General features: G+C 36.6%; 1 protein-coding gene across 1 annotated transcript in view; it reads right to left on the bottom strand.

Moving 5' to 3' along the window:
- Positions 1 to 15,844, bottom strand: part of LOC137625660 (uncharacterized) — a 533,194-nt gene that overhangs the window by 421,974 nt on the left and 95,376 nt on the right. Inside the window, exon 4 of the mRNA XM_068356570.1 lies at positions 5,682 to 6,004. Coding sequence (XP_068212671.1) covers positions 5,682 to 6,004 — 323 coding nt within the window. The remainder of the gene's footprint in view (positions 1 to 5,681; positions 6,005 to 15,844) is intronic.

Raw genomic sequence — 15,844 nt, 5'->3', positions numbered from 1 at the left:
TCTCCCACTGGGAGGCAGACCACTCCCTACACTCACTACATGTATTTTCCCTATCACACCGTCGGCCTCGACACTGTGGGCAAAGGGTGTGAAGATCGGTATCCACCGCCGACATGAAGGTACCGCAAGGGCGGCCAGCGATCCCAGGCCACTTGCGCATGATGAATACCAAAGGGCAAGGCCAACTTCAAACACACAGCTGAGGAAAAGCAAAGAAAAGATTAAGGCTGTCAATAACGAGGACGATAGACAGACACGTCTGCACATCGTCCGAGCCAAAAGTGAAGTGAAGCAAATCACCGGTGTGTGGGGGGGAGGGGTAGCAAGCTACCCCTTCCCCCGCTAACTAGCGCGGGGGTAGTTAACCCTCGTTAAAATCTATTGGCTCGTCAATTTCAGTTACGCCGAAAGTAAACCCAATGTAAATAGCGTGGTTTGTATTTCGGTTACGGAATAATTACATATTTTAAAATAATTCCCTATTATCCCTTTATGTTCAGCTACAAGCCACATTGGGGGTTTGGGTTTTCTCTGTGAAGGCATGGGTACATTTCTCTCTTTTTCAAATCAATCAGCAGGTTTGTACACATCCAATTCCTTTGGGACATTATCACAAAGAGCTCCTATGATATTCAATTTGTTATTTTTGATACAACTAATATTACTAATGGCATTAAATGCTTCATCATGACTATCAAAAGATATCCAAGAGTCCCATTTTTCATCTCCGAGTCTCATCCTTAATTCCTTTATGAATCCAGAGCACTAAAATGCTCTATATATATCATCATAGTTTGTCCCTAATGGAATTTGGGAAACATGAAGGAATAGTAGTTTCCTTGTGTTACCCCAATTTCTAGATTTTCTAACATCAGTAAAGTGGTCCTTTTTAGTTCGAATGTCGTCCACTGAATTTTCCTTAATTAACCTAGCAGAGGTCGTCAACAGTCCCGGGGAAGCGTCAGCGTATCTTGGGGATGGGGGTTCGTTATTAGAAAAGTCCATAAAGCAGGGGTCGAGGAAGGGATTCATTAAGAAGGGTTTACCTGCTTGAGAACATTGAGGCATCATACGTCAGATAGGAAATTTGCGTCCTCCACTATCGGCACAATGAGAGTATACTTCCCATATGGTCCACTCCATACCTTACCCGAAGGATAGCATCAATACAGAGGCACAGGTGTAAGCTGAACCCGCCTGTTAGGACCGAGACCAAGAAAATATGGAATCATCCTCCCCATACCTGTAATGATGGCCTTCCGGCCAAAAGCCGAGAGTCCTACCCCAAGCATTGGATCCCCCTGGATTCTGAAGACCCAATACTTGAGAATAGTTCTGCCAAAAAGGTCCAAACCCTCTTCGGGATGGCTGAGATCATCCAATCCTCCCAAATACTGTATAGCTTTGAACGCAAATACCTCCCAACCACGACACCTCCTCCAATTCATCTAAGCAGGCAGCAATAACGGATGTATAAACATCCTCACCAGTGACTATAATAGATGTAGAAACATCCGAGCCAAAAGAGAAAAAAAAATAAATATATATACAGTGGTACCTCTACATACGAATTTAATTCGTTCCACAACCAACTTCGGATGTAGAAAATGTTCGGATGTAGAAACGAATTTTCCCATAAGAATACATGGTAATTCATTCAATTCGCTCCTCAGCCTAAAAACCCATAATAAATCCTTAATAAATGGCTACACATAATTACACATAACAATAACATAACTGCATAATATGAAAGAAGCATGTAAAAAAGATAATTATAAAGAAATAATAAATAAAAAATGTGTGAATATGAAATAACTGTTATCATAAAACAGGACAATATAAAATTGATACGGTGTGTGAACCATGGAGATCCGTAAAGTTCACAACGAGAAACAATCAATATGGAGGACTAATTGAAAATTCTTAGAACGAACGAGAGAGAGAGAGGAAGGAGCCTGTACCGAGGGAGAACCAGCAAGGTCGTGAATAAAAACTGAATAATATAAACCAAAACGGACAAGGCTCCCTCCAAAATCTCAAAACTCATAGCTCTTGTACTTAACTTAGATGTAGTGACAGTGGAGTCGGACATCTTGAGGTAAATCCAGAGAAAAACAGCGAAATGTACACACAACACAAATTATTGTTATCACACTGCGTGCTAAAAAAGGAGTGACGTCACTGGCGTGGGTTGGTTAGTAGTAGTACGAGGTTGAACAGCGCCTCGCTGTTCGGGGATTTTGACAGGAGACATCTAAATGGTGCGAGGCCTCTGGTTGTGATTTATCGCGCCCCAGTATTATATCGACACCTTATACAGGTGAGCGAGCTGGGTTCAACCTGGCATTCCCATGCAATTTTTTCTCTGGTAATATATAGCAGTTATATACCTTAGAAATAGTGCTAAAGGATCATTTCACTGGGCGACACGGGTCTCTCGCCCAGAAATAGATTTTTCCTTTGTCAAAATCCCTTTTATTGCCACTTTACCTTTGAGACAGGCCAACACAGGTGTAGGATTTGCTACGCCAGGTGGAGACGGACGATCGGCGAGAAGGTAGACATGGTGTTAACATGTTCTTTAAATAAATTCTCTCTCTTGTTCTTCTTCACTGTTAGTGTTAGAGACGTCTATTAATTTTTCTGAGAGAGAGAGAGAGAGAGAGAGAGAGAGAGAGAGAGAGAGAGAGAGAGAGAGAGAGAGAGAGATTAAACAAAAATGAGAGATTAAACAAAAATGTGTTGTGTACATATGATTTTTAACAGCGTTAACGAGTTGAAAGACAGTGAAATGTAACTATAAAAACAATATCAGCGAATCTGAAGTCCTTTATTAACTAAAACAAATATTGATACAAACACACACACACGCAGGAGGAGACACGATAGGCGAGGAGGTAGAGATGGTGACTGCGATAACATACCGTAACTTACACTAAGGAAATTTTAATCTATCTTAGCTTATTTTTTTTTTTTTTATTTTTATATTTCATATTTTTTACATTTTTTTTCTTTTGATTTTCTATTTTCATCACTTTCAGTGACGAGTTACGGTATGTTATCGCAGTCACCATCTCTACCTCCTCCCCGACCGTCTCTCTTACTGCGTAGTAATTCTTGCACCTGTGTGTGTGTTTGTGCATATGCACACGAGTGTGTTTGTATCAATATTTGTTTTAGTTAATAAAGGAATTCAGATTAGCTGTTATTACTTTCTTAGTTACATTTAACTGTTTTTCAACTCGTTGACGCTGTTAAAAATCATATGTACTCTAAACACATTTTTGTTTAATATCTCTCTCTCTCTCTCTCTCTCTCTCTCTCTCTCTCTCGGAAAATAAATAATAGACGTATCTAACACTATAACAGCGAAGAAGAACGAGAGAGAGAGAGAGAGAGAGAGAGAGAGAGAGAGAGAGAGAGAGAGAGAGAGAGAGAGAGAGAGAGATTTTATTTAAAGAACATGTTAATGCTGTTTAGAGAGAAACAGAAAAAGAGAGAAGTCTTATTTAAAAGAGCTTGTTAATGCTATCATGGTTTTCTTTGCTTCACTTTTTTCTTTCTTTCTGTTCATCACGCTGGCCCGTCTCACAAATGATCGTTGCCAACAATCTCTTTGTCCTTTATCCCTATCAACAAAAGGTGTTCTATCTCTTCCAGGGTATTGCTAAGATGTCTTGTAATAATGGTGATCCCCTTCGATGGTTATTTGCTTTAATGGCTGCCTTCAGCTTGATGATCCTCGAGATCATAGGCCTATTCCGGCCATATTGTTTAGCCATACAGTATCACTCACATGCACACTGCTCTCATGTTTTTCTATAATTTCTTGCTTCAATTCTAATGAAAGAATTGCCTTCTTCCTGTACTGAAACTTAGCTTCTTAGGCACCATGGTTATAGGTGAAATCAAAAAGGAAATGTGAGAAAAGGAAGAAAATAAACACTGTTAATAACAGACCAAACAGAGGACAACCACACGATACACACAAGAATAGAGAACTGAGCACTCGACGCTCAATGGCGTAATGTTTACTTCGTGTGTCGAAATAAAATTCGGGTGTAGAGTAAAAAATTTGCTCGAATTTTACTTCGGATGTTGGAAAATTCGGATGTAGATACGTTCGTGTGTAGAGGTTCCACTGTATGTACATAATATATACATATATATATATGATACGGGGAATTTTTCTCAGAGTTGAGAAAGCAACATGAAAGAAAGTTCATAAAATTAGGAGAAGGTCGAAGTAATATTGAGTAGAATAGCCAAATCTGTCGACAACACTAAATTGGACATAAATGCTTCAAACTCGGGAGACGTAAAGCCTTAAGAGAGGATCTAATGTATCTATGAGAATGGTCCAGAAAATGGCAAATGCCTTTCAACTGTGGGAAATGTAAAGTCATGCATATAGGTTACAGTAACCCACAATCAGATTACTCACAGCTGGGTGATGAAATAGATAGTGTGGACCAGGAAGAAGATCTCGGTGTTATTATCAGCAAGGATTTGAAGTTCACAAAACAGAGCATAAAAGCTGAAAAGAAAGCACAGAAACTAATAGGCTACACAGAGACAATTCAAATACAGAAACAAAAACACTGTACTGCAGCAGTAAGACCCCATCTAGAATACGGAGTCCAATTCTGAGCTTGAAGTATTCAAAAGGATATAGATAGATTGGAAGCGGTGCAAGCTAGGGTCACCAAACTAGTTCCAACACCGAGGCAATTTGGATATAGACAGAGGATGGAACGTTTGAACTTATTTGATCTACAAACTCGATAACTAAGGGGACAGTTAATAGAGGCATACAAAATTTTTAAAGGAATAACAAATGTAGATTACAACAATCTATTCACGCTTAGCACAAACCAGTCCAGAGGTAACAAATATAAACTGAATTGGAAACATACACCACCACTCAATGTGGCAATTTCTTTACATGCAAAATAGCAAATACTTGGAATAATCTTCCAGCGGATGCAGCAAACAGTAACACGGTAAACGAGTTCAAGAATAAGTTAAACAAGATCATAAAAACTCTCTAAATGCTTAAACTAAATCACACTACCAAAGAGCAAATGGAGTCTCCGCAGATGAACTGAAAAGTCTTTGAGACATCCAAAATCCTTGTAAACACATTTAAACACACACACACACACACACACACACACACTCTCTCTCTCTCTCTCTCTCTCTCTCTCTCTCTCTCTCTCTCTCTCTCTCTCTCTCTCTCTCTCTCTCTCTCATTTGTTAACATTACAATGAAAGTTTGTAACAATGGAGGCAGCCAAAACAAAAACCTGTTGAGATTTGATCATTTTGATTTGTTATCAAGACTACATTGTGCCAGTGGAAAAAAAAGCAATACCTAATAACTGGAAAAACTTGTAAAAAAATATTTTCCTTGAAAGCAAAAGGCCAAGTATTTCTATAGAATGAATTTCATAAAACGAATGTACTCTATCAGAGATGAACAAAACAAAGAAAGTGTTAACTTCCTGAGAACCTTGGACTAATCCTGACATGCTAAGTACTTACAGCTATCTACCCTTTCATAATTAGAAAAAAAGTGAAGCGTCTGGTGTGGCACACACAATGGTTAAGTATAATAAATTAGTTTGTTATAATGCAACTATTACAAGACCGCACAATATGCAACAAAACTGAGGTCTTACTTGGGTTGAGTTCAGAAAATGCATCTTCCCAGGATACTGTTGCTGTCTTCTGCCAAGGAATATCCTCACCTAGATTACTTTCAAAGTTATCCATCACTAAATTTTTTTCAGAACTAGCAGAGTTGCTGCTATGCGATGGAAAAGTTTCATGCTGGAAATTTGCTGTGCACGATGATAATCCACTTTCTGAGCCCAGCCAATGATCATGCTTCCTTACATAATCTTTAAACGATGCATCAGATGTTACAGGCTTTCTTGGTAGAGCATATGTAAAGGCTGATACACGGAAAGCTTGAAGAGACAGAGGCCAAACTTTCTTTTGCCTGAAAATAAATTACTGGTAATCATGCTTATAAAAAGCTACCAACCAATATGGCAGTCTAAAATTGATGAATCCTGAAAATATTCAATTGCACCATGAGTAACATGTAAGAAACTGCATTTGCTATCAACCTAAGAGACGTTTCCTATTAAAAAAAAAATACCTGTTTACAATAGCCAATGTTTGTCTGTTCATTCTCCACAAGCTACTAAACAGCAAAAGAATAATTGTATATTACTGTCATTTCTGGGCTTTTAAGGGACATCCCAAATATCACTCCATTTTTTTCTGAATTGCTGCCAAAGACAGTGTGTCATTGAAAAGAAGGTTTTAAAAACTCTTGCAAGGTGATGACTTTGTATACAAAAAAAAACTTTCATTTTAAGAACTTGAATTTACAGGAGTGGCTTCATATTATCCCTCTCTTTCTCCCATTTATGATAGCATTATTAGTTATTTAAGTGGAAGGATACATTTCAGTCAAAATAAATTTTGGTGAGGTTTTTCAAGCCATACAAACAATTGACATAATTAGTCCACAAGTCATTAGATTTAAAAAGGAACTAGAAAAAAAAAGGATTTCTAATGAAATTTATCATTTCATCACTTACTTGTAAGTGCCATAGTCAATATCATCCGAGTAAGACCTCAATCTAAAATTAATAAAAAAGTTGCTTTCCCTCCAAAGAACCAATCAATGTAATATCCTACTCCTGCTGGGAGGTAGAAACTATGCACACTGTGTTGCATGAAGCAATCAAGGCTAGTACTGTAAATCACACCATCAAATCATAACTCTGCAAATCCCTGGAAAGTGTTAAAAGTTTTAAATTTTATTGTTAAAATTCTGTTTATTTCATTGACTTTACCTGAGAGTGAACAGCAGAAGCACAGGACAACACCATTCCCCACCCCCATTATCACCATCAAGATATCAGGTTGCCTATATTCTAAATTAATTGACTTGGGCTGCTTTTTCTTATAGGTAATGACATTGTAACAACTTCACTTATTTAGCCACCTGGAATTATCAAGTATGGAATACTGAGTGGTAAACCAAGTAATCATTATTATTTTTTGCAACCTACCCCTTGGACTACTTAATAATCATGCAATTTTATATTTCTTTGGCATGCCGTTTTTGGGTATTTTAGATGTCAAAGCTATCCTGGGTATGAATATTATTTGCACATTAGGAATTAATGTTGAGACTGATTCTGGGGGGATCACAAAGTATAGAGATTTTGTCTACCACATTGGGAATACCATAGAAGCTTGCAAAGCTAGCTTCTGTGAAGAAATTTATGCTCAGCTAAGATATTCAATGTGTATTTAACAGTGAAATGTTCAGTTAAATTAAAAGTATGTCCTAAAATTCCCAACTGCATAGCACATGTTACACTTCATTCCGGTGTAGAAGAAAGTATCGCTATTTTAATAGAAGTTATCAAAGGAAACGCCTAAGAAATATTTTATAATTTCACCCATGAAATATTAACACTTGAAGATATTTTGTTAGCTACAATTGAACGTAATATCGACATATTTCTGTTTGTGACCGTACAGTCAAATGTACTTCATGGGAGCAAGTGATATTCAACTCCAAGATCTCACGTTAGAACTTTCGCATAATAAATATCCTTTATATGTATTGTAATTCTCATTCAATGACTTCTCATTTGTTACCAGAGATAATCACACAGTAGTAACTCATCCTCATCATGTACTTATTGCCTATCAAGCAGCAATTGATCGACAATTACTTGATCTTCAGAATTGAGGAATTATTTCTATATCAATTCTTCCTGGCAAATGCCAATAGTGGTAATGAAAAAGAAAGATGGTGCATCACGAATTTTAGTCTATTACCATTAACTTAATAGCATTACAAAAAAGGATTTATTTCCATTGCCCTCCATTGAAGAAATATTATGTAATGTAAGCAATGATGACTTTTTCTCCACACTCAATTTTAAGTCAGAGTATCTTGAGATTGGTATCGAGCCTGAAAGTTGCACGAAATCAGATTTTGTAGCAGGAGATTCATTATAACCTTACAACACTTTGTCCTCTGGTTTAAAGAACGCACCACCGGCACCAGCATATTTCTCAAAAATAATGACTAGTTGGGAGCACTGTGTTAACCTATCTTAATTATACAATCATAGTTGGAAATACGATATAGATTTAAAAGTTAATCTAGCTACGTTTCAATTATTTTAAAGTTAAGTAAAATTTTTAGATCATATCATAAAAATCACTGGTGTATGCTCAATGTCAGATAAAGTCAAAGTCACAAGAGAATAGTCCATTCAAGTTTAGGATTAGCTTCATATTACCAGATTCAATAAAAGCTACAGCTATAGTATAAGGAGATAAGATACGTGGGGGAGGGGAGGGGGAAATTTAGGATTTGCTGTTGTTTTAGTTTTTTTTTTTTTTTTGGTGCCAACACCATGCCCTTGTGGACTTCCAGGAGGTGAGTACTCTTGCAGCCTAAGATGGTCTGTGTTTTCATGATAATTCATTTTCTGGGGTTATTTACTTATTATGTTTGTTTACTTTTTGTTTTATTGAAATACTCTGAATTTGGTTCGTCCTGAGTAATGAAAGGAGATATTCTTTTCCACCAGGAATGCTCGTCTTGTGTGTCTGTTATTTCCTCACTCATTGTTGCAAGTTCTGGGAAAAGTTTTTGAGTCTTTCCCAGGCTTGTGTGACTCTTCTGTGGTACATGACGTTTACTCGTTCGAGATTATATATGTTATGGAGTGTTTTGTTGTTTTCATTAGTGCTATTATTATTATTATTCTTGTTGTCATTGCTTGGGCCATATATGTTTTTTATGTTTCCATTTTGGAATTTTTGTAGGGTTTTCATCTTTGATTGAGCCATTGTGCCTGCTGGTGCTATTGGATATTCGAATAGAAGTCTTATCAGGCTTTTGTAGAGATTTATTCTTATGTTTTTTAATCAATAATTTGGAATGTTTAAATGCTCCTTTTCTGTGTTTTGCCAATTGGAGTTGTTAACTTATGACAGTTATTTTGATGGAGAGACCAAGGATTTCAACTTCGTAGTTAAATGGAATATTTATGTTGTTTATTGTTAATGGTGCTGGTTTATTTTTTGCTACTGATAAGAATTGTAGTTTGTTGCTATTTGTTTTTATTTTCTACTTGTTTTCGTAATCATTTATTCTTTTGATCTCTCAGTTTTTTCAAAAACCTTTTGGAATTTGTAGGATGCATTATTACTTGAGTTATGTCATCTGCATAGGCATAGTTTATGACATATTCAGGGGTGGTTGGCATATCTGCTGTGTAGATTATAAAAAGTGTTGGGGATAGTATGCCCGGGTCCCCTTGTGGTACCCGAACTTTTATATATATGGTTTCTCCCAGTTTCCCATCTCTGCTAGGTATTTGACAGTTCGGTCTTTTATGTAGCTTGAGAGAAGTTTTTACATTATTATTGGTAGTTCCAATTGGAGTATTTCATATTTGGGGTAGTCATGCCACACTTTGTCAAATGTCTTAGAGATATCTCTGCAGATGACATTGCATTGGTGTTTCATATTTAGTTGGTTCATGGCTATTGTTTCGTAAATTGCCATGAGGGCAGTTTCAGTCCTTCTCCCTGTCCTGAAACCGTGTTGATGTTCGTAGAATTTATTGTTATTTTCTAGGAATTTCCTTAGCCTTGTGTTTATGATTTTTTCACTTTTCCCACCCTTCTGTTTTCTGGCAGTTTTGGGTCTTTCCCTGGTTTTGGGGGAAGTATGAGTATTCATTCTTTATTTGGTTTTGGGTAATATCCTATAGAGAGTGTTAAGTTTAATATTTGTTGGAGTCTTCTCCATGCCAACATTGGTAGTTTTCATCTGGTGCTTTGTGTTAAAATGCTTCAACTGCTTTCATTATCTTGTGTATTTCTATGTATGCATTTAAGTAGTTGTTCTCATCCAGTGTTTGTGGATCTGGAGTTTGATAGGGGGTTGTTGTTGTTATTATTATTAGTTATTGTTATTATTTATTATTGTTATTGTTAATATTATTATTACTAGCCAAGCTACAACCCTAGTTGGAAAAGCAAGGTGCTATAAGCCCAAGGGCTCCAAGAGGGAAAAATAGCCCCGAGAGGAAAGGAAATAAGGAAATAAACAAATTAGTTTATTATGCATATTGCATAAAATTTGTTGTAATTCTGACCATCTTTTACAGTCAGATCTTCCTGGACAGTCCCATCCTGTTTGTAATACTAGGCATGCAGTTAATTCTAATAGTCAGGCCTTTTCCATTACGAGGCTCAATACTACACAGTATTCTAGAAGTTTTATTCCAGCTGCAACCAAGTTGTGGAATGATCTTCCTAATCGGGTAGTTGAATCAGTAGAACTTCAAAAGTTCTAGCAAATGTTTTCATGTTGAAAAGGCTGACATAAATCTTTTTATAGTCTATATATGAATTATCTGTTTTCATGTTGTTAATGATTTTTAAGACATTTTATTTTAATGTTTCATTACTTCTTACATCGTTTATTTATTTCCTCGTTTCTTTTCCTCACTGCTCTATTTTTCCTTGTTGGAGCCCTTGGGCTTATAGCATCTTGCTTTTCCAACTAGGGTTGTAGCTTGGCTACTAATAATAATACATACATACATATACCAAGGCACTTCCCACAATTTTGGGGGGTAGCCGACATCAACAAATGAAACAAAACAAAAAAGGGGACCTTTACGCTCTACGTTCTTCCCAGCCTAACATGGGACTCAACCGAGGTAGAATGAAAGAATTAAAATACTTCTTCAAAATAGATTGATCACCAAATGTATTGAAAGACTTTCTCAATAAGACAATTTTTTGTGCAATTGAAGAAGACACAGACCCAATGTGTTTCTCAAAAGTAAATTTGCTGTCAAGAATCACACCTAAAATTTCAAGAGACTTACAAAGATAAAGAATTATTATCAATGCTGAGATACAAATGTTGAGGAGCCACTGGTCTTGACCTACTTACAATCATACTTTGAGTTTTGTTAGGATTCAACTTCATATTACATATTTCGTTCCCTATTTCCTTGTAGGAAGTTTCCGTGTCTGTCGAAATCTGCAATTTTCTTAGTCTGTAATTTTGAATGTACTTGTCCATGTTTCAGTTAGTACTTTATTTTGATCTTCCATGTCTTCTACTTTATGACCATTACTGTTGATTAAGTATGGTAAATCTATTTAGGATTTTCCCAGTAATCTTTGTAGTTTTTCCCAGAATTTTTCTGGGCCTTGGTAAGTTTGTCCTAGTTTTATCATCGTATTATTCCAGTTTTCTCTGTTTAATCTGTTAGATTCTTCAATTATTTCATTTTGAATGAGTCTTATTAGGGTGTATGTTATCCTCATCCACCTATGTGTTTGTTTGTAGCTATTTTAATTGTTGGGTGAGTAGTTTCAAGTAGTCGTTATATGGGGTGTGTTTATGGTATGATATTTTCTTTATTGGAGAAACTGTATATATTGTTTCTGAGATGTTAGACATGCATTTGTTTATTGCTGAATTTATTGTGTTTTCTGTTACTGTTTCATTGTTGTTTAAGTCTATTTCTTGTTCTTGTATGGCTACTTTTTTTGTTATGTCTTTAAAAATTTCACAGTTTGACTTCTTTGTGCTGCACCTGTTTTTAATTTCTTTGACTAATGGTTCTGTTGAGAGTTTTAATATGAGTGGAATATGATCAGATGCTGTAATTGGTTCTGGTGATATGTTATAGTTTAAGTGTGCTCTATTGTTTTTAAGTTTGATGTTAGGTCTGCTAGTGTATTGTCTATCTAGTTTGTTTGCCATTGTGTTGAACATCGGGCCTATGTGTGTTAGAACGTTATTGTTTATATATTGGTTTAGTGCATTTCCTATCGTATTTATGTCTGGGTGTCCCATAAAGGGCTGTCTTGCATTTAGATATCCTATTATGTATGAGGGGATGTTCTTGTGTATGAGTGGAGAAATATCTGTTTGGGAGGAATGGTCTTCTAGGTGGTTGATACAGAGGGCTAATATTTATTGGGCCTTTCGTGGTTTGTATCTGTACTGTTAGCATGTCTGAATTGTAGGTGTCTATTAGCTTGTGTTTGATGGATGTTTTAATTTACCATGGCCACACCTGCAATTCTTTTGTTTTGTATATTCTTTCCGTAGACATTATATGTATAGATTTTTATTTGCTCCGCGTTTAAAGTGTTTGTAGAGTTTATTATTATATCTGGGTTTACCTTCATGTATGTGTTTGTGAGAACGTTTTCCCTTGTCGTCCATGCTTGGACATTGTGTTAAATGATTGTGATTTTTTCAATTAATTGGCGGTTATAAGCCATTATGACTACTTTTGCCTTATGCTGTTATTGTGCTGTGTTTTGTTTAACAGGTGATTCTTTCTCTAATTTGGTTGTATTCATCCACTTCTACTTACTTTATTTTCATCACTTTAGTGATATCATTATCTATATTTTCTGTCAACAGCCTAACTATGTCCCTTCTCATGAAATCTTTATGTTTCCTCGTAACTTTTTCTTGGTTACTACCCAAGAGTGTTATTGCTCTTTTACTGTCTTTTGATTTTTATGGGCACAGGTGTTGTTCTTATGAGACTTATAGTTGTATATTCATATCCTCGTGGGATACTTCTCTCTTCCTTTATTTTTCTTTTGCCTTTCTGTTGTAATTCCCCTTTGTATTGGGGATTGCTGCTGCAATAACCTTGGGGGTTTCCTTTTCCTCTTCCACATTTTCCTCTTCAATTTCGATTTCTTCCTTCTCATCAGATTCTATCTCCTTGTCAGAGTCCACTGCTGTGTCTTCTGGGTGAGTTTCGGGGTTTTCCTTTGACTGTTGTGTGAAGGTCATCCCTAAGTGTGCAAGGACTTCTTTATTTCTTACTATCATTCTTTTTGGCAGCTTTAGCTTTGGTAGGCCATTTAGTTCATAGACCTCGTCTATTGTTTTTTGGAAAGATCCTGGATCAATAGCTTCCTGGATGTGAGTCCTGATCAGGGCTATATATATTATTACCATTGCATTTCTTGGAAGTCCAAGATTGGGATTTGATGTTCCCTTGAGGGGATGGAAGGGGCATTGGTTATTTGGGCACCCATGTTGGCATATGTCTGCCATGGTTGTGTGACTTGTGTGCCTTCTCTTAGTTTTTTTATTTCTTCCTTAATTAAACTCCTCCTTAATGGGCATGTGGCTTGTAGTGTTCTAACGAGGCCACTACAGTTCATACATTTTTGGGTCTGAGAATTGCAAGCTGTGCATTTATGACCTTCCTCTACACAGTTAGTGCAGATGACTTTCTTTTCTGTGGGGCATTGCTTGGTTTTGTGAGTATATTGGAAGTATACCATATCTCCATGTAGTATCATAGGTCTTTTCAAGGTAAAAAAAAACCGTCACATGGTGCTGTTTGGAAGCAAACGCTTCACAAATAGAGGACTAAAGTCGTATAAACACATCAGTCGTTGAGTGCATTTTTCTGAATCCACAATGAATAGGGGATAAAATACCCTTCTTTTCAAGGTGCCACATCAGTCTTGCATTGACCATCTTCTCCAGGATTTTACATAAACAAGTTGTCAATGCAACTGGTCGATAGTTTGCTGCTAAAAACTTATCTTTACCGGGTTTCAGAAAGGCTTGAATAATGGCAAATTCCCAAACACTTGGATAACTATGATCATGCCATATTCTAATAATAATACTTAAAATAAACAACTTTATAATAAAAAGGGCATGTTTAATCATTGCATATGGGATTACATCGGGTCCAGGGGCTGTATCGTTATAATTAGCAAGTGCGGAATCAAATTCTCTTTTAGTAATAGGAGAATTATACGACTGTTCCCTTCCTGTTGGAAAATTAAAAATTTTCTATTCTTCAATGCTCCTATACTGGTGACCAGGAGCTCCTTCACACTTGCATGATATAATTGAAAAATTATCTGCCAAGGCATTGTTAAAATCATTTGCTTCAATCACATCATGACCGTTCACCTTCAACATTGGTGGTGAATTTGGGGTAAATTTGCCAGCCATCTTTTTTATTTTCCTCCATATAGAAGATGGTGGTATTCTACTGTTGACTCAGGAAACAAAAGATACCTAAGATTGCCGCCTAGCTTCTTTCATGGCATGACAAAACTGTGTTCTACACTTCTTGTATATAATTAAATTCTCATCAATACGGCGTCTGCGCAATCTAGTCAAGAGATTTTTTGGTGGCTCTGTGCAGGGCAGTTAATTCTAAAGACCACCACGGGACTGGTCGTAGTTTGAATAATCCTGTGGTTTTGGGAATCGAATTGAAGAGTTCCATTCAGTAGGTCATGACATCATCAAAACTTTCAAACTGTTCTGCACTCCCCTCAATTTCACTTAGCTCACAAAATTTAACCAAGTCCGCCTTGCCAACATTCCTTCGTGGATATCTTTGTAAAGATGGACCCTTGTTAATTTATAATGATTGGTGCATATTCACTAGTATGCCAATCATCTAATGTCCTCCAATCGAAATCAAGAAGGCAGTTAGAGGTTGCAACTGAAAGATCAATGTATGAAAAGGTACCTGTCTGAACATGGAAGTGTGTGGGCTCTCTTTACTAAGGAGTCCGACATGCTCATTTTCCACAAATGATGATATAATATTGCCCCTGGTGTTTAAAACATCACCCCATAAAAGATGTCTACCATTCAAATCTCCTAGTAAAATAAAAAGTTGAGGGAGTTGTTGTGTAACTTCAACTAAATTATCATACGATATGTTATCATTTGGATGCAAGTATAGAGAGCATATTGTATATTTTCTCCCTATATCAATCTGTACAACCACTGTCTGCAGAGGTGTACGAATAGATAAAAGTATTTCGGGAACATCTCAACGAACGTACATGAGACTTCTGCTGCTTGTTGATTATATGGCATTCTATAGATAAAATATTCTCGAGGACAAGGAGTGTTGGCATCAAGCTTACTTTCCTGCAAACATAAAATTATGGAAGAATGTTCATAAATTAGGAGCTTAAGTACTTCATATTTGGCCCTTAAACCCTGACAATTCCATGGTAAAATGGAGAAAATTGTGGATTATTTCTGCAAGACATCTTGGATGAGGTTTTCCTATTTACAGTTTTTAATCTAACATTATTACCTGCAGGTTTCTTCAGAGATGGTCTTGATATATTGGGTTTTATGTTTGTGTTTTAATTTGTGTCCTTCTGATCTATTTGTTGAGGTGGATGGTGGACCTCAACTTGAATTTCTGATTTATTCAGTTTATCTTCTGGTTCATTAGAAACATCAACAAACAAAACCTCAAATTTACTTGGTGTTATAACTTTAATGTTTCTAATGGACCGGGGTGAAAGAGATGGAGGTTTCTCTCTTTTACGATTAACAGATGGTAAGATTGTAGGTTTTATGCACCTTTCTCACTACGGGTGCATCAGGTATGCTGGTTTTAGGTGGAACCTCCATCAAATCAGGCAAGGACATGGCCTGAGAGAGGTTTATACTAGTTTTTGTGATGGGGGACAAATCCTGTGCAGAGACTGGCAATGCCCTAGTGTTAATACACCGTGGTAAAGCCTCAGGAGGTAATATGCTTATCTTATCATTCAGCTTTTTATCAGATGGTATATTTCTTTTTCTAGAGGTATTGGCAGGACTAGGTGGGTTTGATTTTGATCCCTTGGCATAGCTATAGGATTTATTTAAAATTATCTTGGCATGTCCCACACTTATATGTTCTAAATTAGATTTTTTAAGGGCAGCTTCTTCCAACTTATACAGCTC

Source organism: Palaemon carinicauda, chromosome 32 (assembly GCF_036898095.1).
Source record: "Palaemon carinicauda isolate YSFRI2023 chromosome 32, ASM3689809v2, whole genome shotgun sequence".
Taxonomy (NCBI): domain Eukaryota; kingdom Metazoa; phylum Arthropoda; class Malacostraca; order Decapoda; family Palaemonidae; genus Palaemon; species Palaemon carinicauda.
The sequence above is the reverse complement of the archived record's forward strand: the minus strand, read 5'-3'. Positions and strand labels throughout refer to the sequence as shown.